This window comes from Anabrus simplex, chromosome 3 (assembly GCF_040414725.1).
Source record: "Anabrus simplex isolate iqAnaSimp1 chromosome 3, ASM4041472v1, whole genome shotgun sequence".
NCBI classification, from domain to species: domain Eukaryota; kingdom Metazoa; phylum Arthropoda; class Insecta; order Orthoptera; family Tettigoniidae; genus Anabrus; species Anabrus simplex.
Genome location: NC_090267.1, coordinates 510,182,726 through 510,197,742, shown reverse-complemented (window position 1 = coordinate 510,197,742; position 15,017 = coordinate 510,182,726). Strand labels below are relative to the sequence as shown.

The window sequence follows — 15,017 nt, the reverse complement described above, 5'->3', positions numbered from 1 at the left end:
TAATGTTGTAACATAGGCATTTGTAAATAGTAGAATTCTGTCTAATTCCTGGAAAGATCTAGAAAGTTACATAACTTTTGTACTGGGTGTGTTACTTTGTTGGTATGTGTTCTAGAAAGTGTGTTCTGTTTATTCTGGAAAAATACGATAGTCGTTATTTGCGATTCTTTCTAAGTCAGGAAAACCCCCATACACATTCAATTCAGTAGGAAATGGCAATCAGTTTGTTCAAAATTTGAGTTTTCGCAGATAATATCCACAACGCGGCTTGCTTGCTTGTTGTTTTTCGAAACCCGATACTATGTGAAAGTGTGTGTAATTTCATTCTGAAAAAATGAATATTACCATATTTCTCCAAATCCAAGACCCCCACTTTTTTATTCAAAACATTTTAATCAGGCTTAAAACGTGCTTTGTAGACTCATATGAATGTCTTTCTTATACAGTACGCGTTTTTAGACTGTAGACACCAAACATTGGGTTTAGTTATGCCGTATTTTTTGCGGCTGTACAATTATGCTTTATTTCAGCGGGTTTAATACCCATTATCTTAAAATTGGCATCATAATATCGAAGGGAACTCGTTGAAAAATTGCCGGCAATACACATTCCATGCGTCTCTACAATACGACGATCCATCAGGAAAATATTCTTGGTAACTATAAAACTGTTACTTTCACTCAGTGTCAGATATAACTGGCTGCCGCTACACACACGTCTTACTTACCAGATTCGGCCAACTTCAGCGGCTAGCGACATATAGGTCTTACAAGTAACTATTCTCATTTTGGTTCCCCATTGAAGTTGACGTATGTCTCAAGTATTATTACAATATTATAAGTCCACCTGTTCAATACAGGTGGACTTATAATATTGTAATAATACCTGTTCAATACAGGTGGACTTATAATATTGTAATAATACTTGAGACATATAGGTCTTAATCGCGGACTTTGAAAGTCAACGAACAAGTTTATTGCGCCGCGGTAAGGCAATTCCGCCCATGCATTTTTGTGCACATGCCTCACAATTTCCTCTTCGACTTCTTTAAAGCATCCTTGTTGCGGGCCACTGAATGCATTTTTGTGCAGTACGCATTTTTAAGCTATCTTTGTCTTCACGGTGTCCCCGTTAAAATTGGCGATATTACGAATATTTTAACAAGTGGAAAGTAAAATTTTTATTGTCTGCTTGGAACTGCAGCATATCATCTGGGGTGTAGTGGCGAGCTAAGAACGAGTTTTTTTCGTCGTTCAGAGGGGTGACACACCGGCTAAGACTGTGCCAAGGTCAGAGCAAGCCACGTGACTGCCGATGCACGCGCGCAACTCAGGCTGTTTCTGGAATAGTCTGCGCCAATTAAATGAGACCATCAGCCAATTACCGTTCTCGTTGAAGATCACACCTCCCAGGCTGATAATATAAAAAGGCCTTGTTTCGAGTAAATCGCTCTCTTAATACTCTTACTCTGAAGCTCTGAATCTCTTATTCTGAATATCCTTCGTCGTGTTGCTGTGCTGGGACACCACGTTATCGGACCACGTGGAGGAGTAATTTCAGTTCAAGTCGACGCCGTTCTGCTAGAGTTTAGAGAAACCATTAGTGAATTCCTATGGAATAAAAACTCTTTAAGAACCAAGTTAAGTGTGACTGTGTAGACGAGCTAACTATATTCGACGTGCGCTTGTGCAATATACTTAATTTTGTCATCTCAGTTACAGCTTGTGACCGGCGTTCTACCGAAGTCGTCTTGGAAGTTGAACACCTCAAGATGGACAATTCCGCAACCACCGACTACATAATTTCATCGAGGGACACCTGCTACGGAGCCTCCATGGAGATGTAAAAATGTGAGGCGTATCTGGTAATTGGAAGGAGCCTGACCGGAGGAAAATGCTGAAATAATTGACTGTCGATGGGAATCGAACTCCATCAAAACTTGAGTACCTTTTTAATTTAATTTTTCTGTCTTACTTTTTGTACAACTAGAGGTCTTTCTTCTTTAAGTCGTAGATCTATTAGTTTGTTGTAGTTAGAAATATTTCATTTTTCCACTTCTTAAGGTGTCGTGGTAGACTAGGTACGTGTGAATGAAATTTTGGAATCTATTAGAGTAGACATGTAGGTTGTCTTTGAATGACTTCCCATGCTTAGGAGCTTTATACTTAATAATCACTGACCACGCGATAAATCTACTTTCCTTGTAATGTTGAAAGTTACTGGACTGAAATTTACGTGTACATTTTGAGTGAATAGGGTCGAACCTAGTGTCTTTCAAGATCACTTGTCGTATTTATGATGAAGTCATCTAATTTTACGATATTCCACGAGGATCAGTAGATGTAATAATCACTTAAATAATAATAATATTGACTAAAGATCGGGTAAAGCAGAATTAAACGCTCGTGAGCCATAAAATTACTGTAGAGTCCTTATATGTGGGATTGAATGTGCTCTGTTCATGAAGGGTCTGGAATATGACCAATCCTGAGGGATACTTGTTGTATAATTGTGCAATTGATGATTTAATGGTGATATTTGACTTATTCTTGTGTATTGGGAACACAAGACAGATTATAATTATTGGAGCATGTGTTGCGAGTGTATTTCACAAGTAGGGAATAAAAATAAGACGATTAAGGCTCACGCTCGCGATAATTTCAACCTGTAGCCCAGACGATGGTAGTGCTTATGGATTTTACTAGAATCTTCCATTATAATTGCATGAGTTAGATGAACTTACATTGATATGTGAAATGTGTTTCTACCAAGTGATACCCATGACTTCGATCACTAGCCACTATAAATGAAGGATAATTTCAGTGCACAGATTATTTCTGCTAGATATTACGCGACCTGTCCAACTCTAAAAATCATGAATAAACTTGCCAAAACAGGATTCGATGTAAATAATGTACATAAAAGACGTGTTTCCTAGTGTGAATGTGTGTGTGCATGTAAATATGTATATTTCTCTTGTATCATGTTAGCCCCATTTAATTTGATCTGGTCGTGCACCTGCTGTGACGCAGATTATACTTCTCGTTGTGTGTTGCCTTAAGAAGTAATTTTCATGCCCTTAAGGGAAAGTTTGGTTAACTTAAGTCGAGGAAGACTAGGAAAGGATTTATTTTCTTCGTTATCGAGATTTAAAAGGAAAGATCATCTCGTTATTTTGCGAAGGCACTCGATTTGTAAATAAAATTTATTTAACTTGCTCACACGTTGGTAATGTAAATTTCTGACTCATTTATAGTTGAACTTTGAAATACTTTAAGATTAATCTGAATGGAAATGAAATACAAAGATCAGAAGTAGAAGTCGTTAGCCGCATGGTTACTTGGAGTTATGGTGAAAATAAGTCATTAATAATTAATTGAAAGTAATTATTCTGAAATGCTAATGACGATCATTAGGTAAATGATGCAGTGGAAAATTAATGAGAACACGATCGTGTGACAATGAAACATAGGTGAATTAAATTATGAGAAAATAATAATAATAATAATAATAATAATAATAATAATAATAATAATAATAATAATAATCAGAATAATAATTAATTAATTTTGAGAATTCTGAAATCAATTTTCATTTTCTACTGAAGTTCATGTTGGTGTCATTGACTAATGTTAAATGCTGTAAATGATAAATTCAGTTGAGTACATCCTAAAACCACGTGTTGAGACTACTTTGAATTGGTAAAGCTTTGAACTCGTTATTGTAAAACCCTCGTTAGCAAGACAGCTGTTTATGAGTTTATGGACTTCTATGTTAACTTATTTAATTCTTTCAATCAAATATTTTGATATGGAGAGGCAAGAGGCCTAATTTTTCTTTGGTTTTCATTACAGCACAGTAAGGCTGGAGATTAAGAGCACGTGTTACCATAAATGAAGAAATGCAATATTATGGAAGTTCTATTTTACAAAACATATCAGCAAGAGTATTTTATTTGGTGTTTGCTTATGTGAATAAATGTCAGAGTGTTGTTTTAATATTTCTTTTTATCCTGCTTGGTCATCAATCCTTAACATCCCTTAAATGCCTCTAGAAAGTGATAGCCAACGATCGAACGGTCCACCTTGGGATCTCTCGCTCGATGGCTGGGCTTAGCTCGGGAAAAATGGGGGCAACGGTAACGCCGAATATTGGCTTTAGTTAGGCCTATGCCGTATTTTCTTGCAGCTGCACAATTATTATACATTTCCGAGTGTTTAATAGCCATTAACTTAAAATTTGCATCATAACATCGACGAGAACCCGTTGAAAATTTGCCAGCAATACCTGTTCCAAGCATCTTTACAATACGACTATCCATTTAAAGATAAAAATTTCATTGTTCCGTATTGAAATTATTGATGTTAAAAATTAAATAACTGGAAAGGAGGTTCAACCTATTCAATACTCAAAAGAAAGAAACGTAGCAATCACATTTCTATTTAAATGGGACTGGTTTCGACCTTAGTCTAGGTCATCATCAGCCACAAAAAACATGTAAAATGTTTATGAATGTTGGAGGTCAGTTTCACACTCTGTTAGGCACAAAGACACGACACCACATTCTGTCCTGCACAAAGTCACAACACTACCAATCAACATGCGAAGATCAAAAAGGCTTGAATTCGCAGACGAACAGATCTGTAGTAGAAAGTCGCCAGCTCCCGGTGACCAGCGCGGCACACTCAAGGTCACGCGCTGCGGCCAAACACCAAAGTAGAGTGGAGAACGTTTCGAAGGTCCAGAACCCGTCCTCATTCGGTTGTACTAATTGGCGTCGTATATTTTTATATAAGTACTTGGCTTCCCGCAGCCACTGTACAACCGGTCGCCGCGGCTAGCGATGTAGACCTACGATAAAGAGGCGGTCGTTTATTGTCAACAAGTTTTAAGTGCGCGCGCGCAGGGGTGGAAAGTAGTGATGGGACATTCGATTCATTTTACTGAATCGATTCATTTGATTCCGTTCACGTTACTGAAATCGATACAGTGATCCGATTCACGGCTCATTGGTCACCGCTCCTACTGCATCTGTGTAGTACGTGCTGGTAAGACAGCAGCAACAGCATTCAGTGCTCGCAGCTGCCATCTGGTCTTCATACTATGAACTCCTTTCTTAGAAAAAATGCTAGTTACTCTAATACATCGAAGGTTTCCGGCGACTCAGGGTGGGAAAGGTTAGAATTAGGAAGGTAGCAGCCATGACCTGAATTAAGGTACAGTCCCAGCATTTCCTGGTGTGAAAATGGGGAAACTACGGAAAAACCATTTTAACGGCTGCCGACGGTGGGATTCGAACCCACCATCCCCCGAATGCAAGCGCATAGCCACGCGATATTAACCGCACGACAACTCGCTCAGTCATTTTTTTAAAAAGGTATTTTTCTATCGGCTGAGGATTTTTTTAAAATAGTCATATTTTGTATAGGCTACCCGAGATGTACAGTAGCCCGCTAGTTTTCTGATTCAACATACTGTTATTGCGTCTGTCCACATATGATTGAAGTCTTGTTCAACGATGTGACATATGAACTGAGAGAATACTGAGCCGTTCTTCCCAATATAAAACAGGTACTTTTGTGTGGTCAGAGCATGACTCATAGTCATAGGGCAGGCTAGAGTCGAGTTTAATTGTCAAATGTCAACTAAGTTATAATACTAAGATTCATTAAACTAATAAATAGTATAACCTAATAGCCTACCTACGTACTAGCTACTTCAGAATTACGTTGTGACTACCTTTTTAACATTGCAAATAAATCCATCTATTATTACACCTCCCTGTAAGAAGAGGACAGTGAATGCAAATGGGTATTATTTTCAAATGAGCTGAGCTCGAGAGTCCATTATAGCATACGATTCTTTCAGTGTAGCATGGCTCACTGTATGTCTCGCTGCAGTGAGCCGATAAGGAGCCGTGTGTATCTTGTGTCTCACTGAGCCGCGCTCGTTCACGATTCTTTCGATGTGCCATGGCTCACTGTATGTCTCGCTGCAGCGGAAGCTCGGCTCTCCGTGTGTCCAGTGAGCCGATAAGGAGCCGTGTGTACCTTCTGTCTCACTGAGCCGCGCTCGTTCACGATTCTTTCGATGTGCCATGATTCACTGTCTCGCTGCAGCGGAAGCTCGGCTCCCCGTCAACGTCCAGTGAGTGCGCCACTCAGCACTGTCCGCTGGGAGTAAGCTGAATCGTGTGCCGTGAGCTCGCCGTTCCTGTGAATCGATTCACTCGGACACTTGAATGAATCGATACACTGCTTCGAATCATACATTCAGTAGCCAACACTAGTGGAAAGAAGCAGAGTGGTTTGGTTACAGCGGTAGTTGCCAGTGGTGTTCATTACTATCAGGCCGCGAATGCAAAACGACCCTTGTGTTTTCACACGAGATTCTGAGAAAAAAACGTCGTCTTGGATTCGGAGAAATACGGTATCACTCCAAAGGCTTCTGTGGCAAACATTTCAGTTTTCTTTTTCAAACAGCTTCACCTAACCTAACCGTATATGCATCATGAAAACCTATTTGAAATGCATGCAGAGAAATGATAACCTCCTCGCTAAAAACTGCCATGGGAATAGCTTTCCGAAATTTAACTAGACGCAAGAAAATATAAAGTATCCTCTGAAATCAGTGATGTACCCTGCCATATCTTGAGGTGTATCACTTTCTTACTTAATTTCAGTATACAGTATACCATTAAAATTAAGAGATAGTTTACTTCAGCCTTAATTTTTAACGAGTAAACAACTGCTATCGGCCACGTTATTTATGCATTTATTACGAAAACGTATTATCCTCTTTCATTTCAAATTTTCTTTTGAAAAGAACAGTCGACGGGTATTGCTAATCAACTCCAATATCGCCTTCGAATGTTGACGAGTGAGCTCGCAAATGCACATAGCGTGTAAACTATACCGTACCAAAGATGATCGATCGCATTTTGTGACAAACGTTTCAGTTTTGTTATTCAAATAGCGTCACGTATCAACTTATCTGTACTATATGTATGATGAAAAAATACTTCAAGCGAAAGCAGAGAAATAACCTTCTCGCTATAAATTTACTTGATAATAGCCTTACCGGACGCGAGAAAATATAAACTAACCTCGTAATCAATGACGCATTCTGCCATATCTTGAGGTGTAGGCCGATTGCATTCTTACTTAATTGCGGTATTTAGCATTAAAATTAAGCGATCGTTTATTCAGCATTTATCTTTAACGAGTTAACCATTATCGGACATGTTATTTACTCACTTATTATGAAAACATGTTCTCCTCTTTCATTTTCCTCGCGGAAGAGCAGTCGGCGGGTATTACTAATCGACTCCGACATTGTCTTTGAATGTCAATGAGAGAGCTCGCTGGTGGGCATAGCGAGAAAATGATACGGTACCGAAGATGATTGATCGCATGCAGTAAAATAACTGGGTGCATAAATATCCGCAAGGGAAAAACTCGAGCGCGTATAATCGCTCGTAATAACGGATGCGTCAGCGACAGGGTTCTCGCTGTAACCGAAGCATAATACACAGTTTAATATAGGAATTTTGAAGGGACGGACAAAAGTTATCGTTATAACGGGGTTCTCGTTATATGCCGTACTCGCTATAACGGACTTCTACTGTATATCTATTATTGAAGAAATGCGAGGAGATTGAATAATTGCATAAATAACCATTCTTTGTCCTATACTACATCAGAATGAGCGTTGACCTTAGAGGTAGTATTGCCAGAGAGTTACATCGCTCCGCTCGCAGATGTTACATGCGGCGGATGGTTATTACCGAGTGGTTAGATAATCTTCACCAAATGGATTTGGTAGAAATGATTCCTTACTCATGAGAGAACAATGGTTTTTAGTACATACTAAGCATTATAGATGTTTATTCCAAATATTCCTGGGCTGAACTTTTAAAAACTATGAGTGGAAAAGAAATTGTTTCAGCAAATGATTTTCTAAACATATTCAAACAGACAGAGGAAGAGAATTCTACAAAGCTGAGTTCAAACAATGGACTATATTACACAACATCAATCACTACTCAATGTATAGCAATATGAAAGCTTGTGTTTTAGAAAGTTTCAGCCAAACACTTCGTGAATGTATGTGGAGAATGTTTACTGAACGAGGAACTCCTTCATGGATATATATGTTACAAAAGCTTATCCATGATTATAATCACACCTATCACCGTACTACTAAAATGAAACCTTGTGATGTGAAAGACAATCGACTGCTTGCAACAGGGTATAGCACAATAAAAACAGTAGATACAAGAAAGAGAACATTTTAAGTAGGAGTTACTCACATCAGCATACAAAAACATCAATTTGAAAAGGGGTATACACCTAACTGGACTACTGAGCTCTTCACTATTTACAAGGTACAACCTACTAATCCTGTAACTTACGTCTTAAAAGTTTATCAACAACCACAACAACAACAGCAAAAACTAGCAGCTGGTACTTTCTACACAGAAGAACTCTGCAAAAGACAAAACATCCAGACAACTACTTAGTAGAACGTATACTTCGAAGGAAAGGAAATAAGGTGTTCATGAAATGCTTAGAGTATGATAATTCCCCTAATTCTTGGATTAACAAAACCAATGTTTTGTAAAGAATATATTGTAATTAATTATAAAAGAAATAATGTTTTTATGTTTCTTCTCTTCCTTTTTTCTACTCTTAGTAATAAGAAAAGGATATAAAAAAATAAAAACGATATATAAAAAGTTATTATATATTTACAAATTATTTACATAGCAAAACACACATATCATTTTCCCCTTACCCAGCTGTTGCTGGGTCAGGGTATTTATGGCACTTCTCCATCTTCCTCTTTCCTTCCACCATCTTGTCCCAGTCTAAATTTTGTCTTCTTATCCTGCTCTTCACTGATTCAGTCCATCTTGTTCTAGGTCTTCCTCTTGCTCTCTTGCCCTCGCACTTTGCCTCCAGCATCTGTCTTGGAATTCTATTATCCTCCATCCTCTTTACATGTCTAAACCACATTAGTTTATCCTTTCCAAGTCTCTTATTTTGCTTCCCCACCCCAACTTCCTTCCTAACGTATTCATTTCTCACTCTGTCTTTCCTTGTCTTTCCTATCATACTTCCTAGAAATTTCATCTCACTGGCTTGAATTCTACTCCCTTGCCTGCTAGTCAAAGTCCAAGTCTCAGCTGCATAAGTCAGTACGGGTACTTAAGTGTATTTTGTACATATCTCTTTACTTTTCTCTGGTACTTCTTTGCTTCTTTTCTTACACTTTGGTAGAATGCATTGCCCTGCTGTACCCTCCTGCTAATCCCCAGACTGATTTCCAATTCACACTGCCCTTTCCTTGCCTTTCCCCTCTCGACATCACCGTAGTTTTGCTCTTATCCATACTGTTTCTCATGCCATACTTCTCAATTTTTTTGTTCAGTACATCTAGCTATCGTTGCACTTCTTTGCTGTTCTTTTCCCTTATAGCATATGGATATTGCATATAGCAGTATCTTCATCCCTTTATCTCAATAGGCTTCCTTTGTTTCCTTTACGATTTTGTCCATTATCATAATAAACAAAACAGGTGACAGCACACTCCCCTGTCTTAGTCCAGTCTTATTCCTAAACCATTCTGTCTTTCCAGCTGGAGTCAGTACCCTGCTAACAGTTGTTGTACATTGCTTGCACCATTTCTAACATTTCTCTTACAAGTCTCTTTAACCATGGTTTCTCAAACCTCCTTTCTGGAGACACTATCATGTGCCTTTTCTATATCTATGAAAGTCATGACCAGTTACTTTCCAAATTCCCAGTTCTTTTTCATCAGCTGCTTCATGCTAAAGATTGGGACCACTCTAGATCTTCCACTCCTGAAGCAATATTGTTCCTCTTGTAACTATCTTCCAATCTTTCTTCTCATTCTTTCCAGTACACCAGTGGGAGAGCAGCATGTGTAGCTCACCCCACCCCACCCCACATACCTGCCAGCGCACGCACTCACACCTCCCCACCCCCATGCACGCTATATCCAATCAGAACCCACCCACCCACGTGAACGCTCCAGGACTACGCCTCCCCACCAATCAGAGTACTGACCACGCCTCCCGCCCAACCCCCACCACCCCAAAGTGGATTAGAACCGGCATATCTCTACTACTGTGCAATGCCCTAAACAATCCATGAAACCCAGGAAAAATTATTACATACTCTGTGAATGGTAGCTCTACTGTGATGTCATCTTCTTGGCCAAACTGGAATACAAGGTAGTGGTACCGGGTTTGTCCCTGCTTTATAGGAGGATCCAGGCTCACCTGAAAGAAAATAAAAAAAGGACACATGAAAGTGAATGTTTTAAAACCTTTTTATGAAAAAGAGGGCTGAATACAGGGAGTAGCTGATGATGATGCTTGTTGTTTAAAGGGGCCTAACGTCTAGGTCATCGGCCCCTACTGGTACGAAATGCTATGAAATACAATGACAACGTGATGATGAAGAATGAATGGATGAATATGAATTTAAAACAATCAGTGGATCTTTTTTGTTTTCTTTTTGTTATTTGCTTTACGTTGCACCAACACAGGTAGGTCTTATGGCGACGATGGGACAGGAAAGGCCTAGGAGTTGGAAGGAAGCGGCTGTGGCCTTAAGGTACAGCCCCAGCATTTGCCTGGTGTGAAAATTGGAAACCACGGAAAACCATGTTCAGGGCTGCCAACAGTAGGGTTTGAACCCACTATCTCCTGGATGCAAGCTCACAGCTGCACAACCCTCCACACGGCCAACTCGCTTGGTCTCAGTGGATCTGACTCGCAATGCCTCAGCTTTCCAGAGACTATATGACTGACCAAGGGACTGCTTCCAAAGCTTGTTGTCTAAAGGGATTCAATATCCAGGTCAGCGGTCTGTCACAATGGCACTTACCGCTACTAAAGTAGAACCATGGTATTTCTCAAGTTGCAGTATTAATCATAATCAAAGGTAGAGTAAACTCACGGTGTTACAAACAATATGGTACTACTCACAAGTATTGTACGTCGTATAGGTAACGCAGACCTATGGCGTTTCTCAACATAATGGCACCACTCGTATGCTACGCAAACCCACAGTGCATCTCATATAGGTGAGATGTACTAATCACAGGGACTCTTACTATCCCATGGTGTTTCTCACTTAATGGTACTAATCACCGGTACTGGAAACTCACAGTGAACCACTCTCTGCTGCTACTAATCACAAACCTATTGTGTATCTAACATAGTGGTACTACTCGCAAGCAAAGGCGACTCATGGCTTTCCCTACGAGATGGTACTAATCACAAGTAGTTTCATGGTTCTAATTCAATCAACCCCTTTAAGTTGCCTCTTATGACAGGCAGGGGATACCATGGGTATATTCTTCGCCTGCGTCCCCCACCCACAGTGGGTAAAGGGAGTAGCAACAATAGGCATCCAGCACCACAATGCAAGAAGAACTAAAACAAAGGATCAGTATTTCAAGATATATCAGATGTATTCAAATCTTCGACAAGCTTTGTCGCACAATAATTCAGTTTTCACAGTATACTATCATCCTGGGAAAATACATGTACTAAATTCTTTTTTCTATTCCAATTCTTTGATAAAAAGAATACCAAACAAAGGTATTTCAGACTACTCACCACAAAGAACATTTGCCTGTTATCCTTGTGAGGAAGGATAAACAATCTAAGTACTGTTGACATGGGGATTTTGTAGTCAAATGTTTTACCGTGGAGCTGGAAGAAAGACTGGAACACCTTGATGTCATATCGACCACTGAAAAGGAAAAAATAAACAATGAAGAAACCTCTCACAAATCCAGTAACCACATTCACAACTATAAGTCAATCATTCTAAACTTACCGAGGTGTGAGACACTGTATTTCCTTAAAGGTGGCGATAGCATCCCCAGACAAGCTGATCACACTGGCTTGTTTCATTACCTGTTGAAAATATGAAGCTTCTTTCAATATTCCCAGTTTAAAAGCAACAACAATTCACTCCTTCAGAATTACAGAAATGTCAGAAAGAGAGCCAAGACAAGCTGCTCCACATTACAGTATCCTCACAGGCGAGACCAGGGGAGCAAGAATGCAAGATCCAATAATGGCATTCCAAACTCCCCAGGACAACACCAATACTCACTTATTACTGTTTAATGCCCGCCTAGTTGAATGAAACCTACTGTAGCACTGTGATCCACACTGATAAAATATTATACCTATCCTATGACTTCTTTATATACATTTTATTTAAATTAAGTGTTGCTACAGAAAACTAACTGATATACAGTATATGACTTCCTATTGCATACAGAAATCTAACAGATCAATGACACGTGTTTTACAAGACACTACCAACACATCAGCAATATATTTTAGAAATTGCTTGAGTTATTACTAGAAACATACAGACATAAAATGTGATTAAATATAACCAAACGTCTGATACAAGATACACAAGGACAATCATTTAATTAGCAGAGATTAATTCCCATCTATTTAACATAAGAATGTTAATGCAGCTATCTTGACAATCAGAGATGTTGCAGAAAAATGATTCCAATTGAATTACAAGTCTGTTATTATCACTTAAGTCTGTGTAATACAGAAAACCGATAACCTAATGTGTTTGGGAGCTATTTAAGGTGATTTAAGATGAACATCTTAGATGACTTGCTTGGTAAAGAACCACAGAATGGAGTTACGGAGTTTATGCTCAATATTGGGATGGGGTGAAATACATTCTGTTATGAAAGGTGTGCATAAAGATTGAAATAAAATTTGAGAAAAATCTCACCCCCCCCAGAACCACTTCATCTCCGTTCTCCTGTTCTTCAGTTGAGATTTCCAGTATCCTCTTGTCTTCTCCATTTGTGCTTCCTATTCCTGTACTTTTCTACAACCCACCTGGTTTGAGGAACACAACAGTTTTTTTTTTTTTTTTTTTTTTTTTTTGACAATCGGCTGTACATCGCACCGGTACAGGTCTTAACCAGCATTTGGCTTTTAAAGATAAAAATGTTATTGTTCCATATTGAAAAGTATCACAGTTAAAATTGAAATAATAAATAAAGAGGTTCAACCTATTCAATACAAAAGAATAAGAAATGCAGTGATTACATTCTTATTTAATAATAAGTAGAAGTGGTACCGGTTTCGACCCTAGTCCAGGTCATCATCAGCCGATTAAAACATGAAAAAACAATGCATAGGAAAAATAAAATAGAAGATTAAATTCACTCCGGATCAGTAGAAGAGACGATCTAAAAATGACGGGGGTAGACACTGTAAAATTCAGAAGAAGTAAAATGTAAGTCACTTAAAAGAAACAGTGCGTACTTTGTTGATACGGTTTATGAAGGCGTTGTTAAAGCCATTGAATTTAGCGATGTTACGGATGGTGTTCAATTCATTATTTAAATCTTTTTTAGACATAGGGGTGTTGAAGGCACGAAAAATTAAGCTGTTATTCAAATTCAAACACCGTCCTAAAACCACGTTATCTAAAGACATAACAAAACCAACTGCATTTTCCACTTTCACTTTCACTCAAGATGCTTATAAAATAACTAATGTTTTTAAATAACACAACATGAAAATTTCTTTTAGAATAGAAATTTTGATATTTTACACAACTCTAAATCACTAAATAAATCTAATGCTTTTCCTAAAACTGGAGTATACAGATTCAAATGTAACAACTGCAGCAAATCCTACATCGGACAAACTGGCCGCAACTTCAATATCAGATACTCCGAACATATCAATGCCATTAAATAAAACAGATTCTCTGCCATAGGACAACGCATACAAAACTCCAAGCATAATTTCACCAATATTGAAAAAGACATGAAAATACTTAAAATCATTAACAAAGGCCCCCTCTTAAACACTACTGAAAATTGCTTTATTCACCTTGACCAATACTTCAACCCTAATTTAAATTTAAATGACATTTCTGAAAAACCCAACATTCTTTTCGACTTCCTAATTCTTCTTCTCAAAAATTCTAAATTTCAAAACCCCAATTCTATTTTCCATGCCTTACAAAGTTCCTACCCACATTTTCTACCTCCAATAACCCACCCTCCTAACCCACCCTAAACTACCCCTCGTTCATCTCCCTATCTTATCCTTCCTCAACACCATTTAACTTCAATCTCTTTTATTCTTCTCTTATTCCACTATTCTTCTTCCTCTATTAATTTATCCTATCTTTTCTTTTCACCTCAATATTTAAAAAAATCAATGCCACCTTCATTTCGGTTCTTCTCATTCAAATTTATCTCTTGCCTTGCGCCGACTTCGACTACTTCAATCACGACCTGAATTTTTTACATTTTAAAAAATAGCGCACTGTGCATGTATGTTTTCATTTGCTTCTGGGTACTGCGCTTTTTACTATATTTTTTCTCTTCACAATTGTTTTTTTCACGTCAACTGTTCCAAAAATTCTACAGGATCATAATTACTTATTCAATTATATTGAATTATATTATATGTATCTATATATACTTACATTCCCGCGACCGAAGCAAACACTGGATCATTAAGCTATTCTTCATTTTACGTTGGCATTTGAAACCACAGTGCCTGATATTGAATATATCGTGCTGATCACCGGGAACTGGCAAGTTACTTCAATTGATCTACTCATCTTCAGCTTCAGTACGATTATGGATCTTCATATGTGTTCGATTGTGTTATGACTTTGTGCCTGACAGTGTATACAAGCTAGCTCATTTAACCGTTTCTCCACTTTTCATAAACATTATAAGACTTTGCCTAACACTGCGTGTGCCATACTGCTGTTCAGAAAATTACGCACTGTTTCTTTTAAGTGACTTACATTTTACTTCTGAATTTTACAGTGTCTACCCCCGTCATTTTTAGAATGCCTCTTCTACTGATCCGGAGTGAATTTGATCTTTTCTTTTTCCTATGCATTGTTTTTTCATGTTTTAATCAGCTGATGATGATCTGGACTAGGGTCGAAACCGGT

General features: G+C 38.3%; 1 protein-coding gene across 2 annotated transcripts in view; it reads right to left on the bottom strand.

The window, feature by feature from the left end:
- LOC136867499 (FACT complex subunit Ssrp1) overlaps positions 1-15,017 on the bottom strand; it is a 214,415-nt gene that overhangs the window by 157,309 nt on the left and 42,089 nt on the right. For both annotated transcript variants that reach the window (XM_067144709.2, XM_067144710.2), the window contains exons 5-7: positions 11,877-11,956; positions 11,654-11,789; positions 10,203-10,306 (exon numbers count right to left, since the gene is read on the bottom strand). In XM_067144709.2, the coding sequence (XP_067000810.1) occupies positions 10,203-10,306; positions 11,654-11,789; positions 11,877-11,956 (320 nt within the window). The remainder of the gene's footprint in view (positions 1-10,202; positions 10,307-11,653; positions 11,790-11,876; positions 11,957-15,017) is intronic.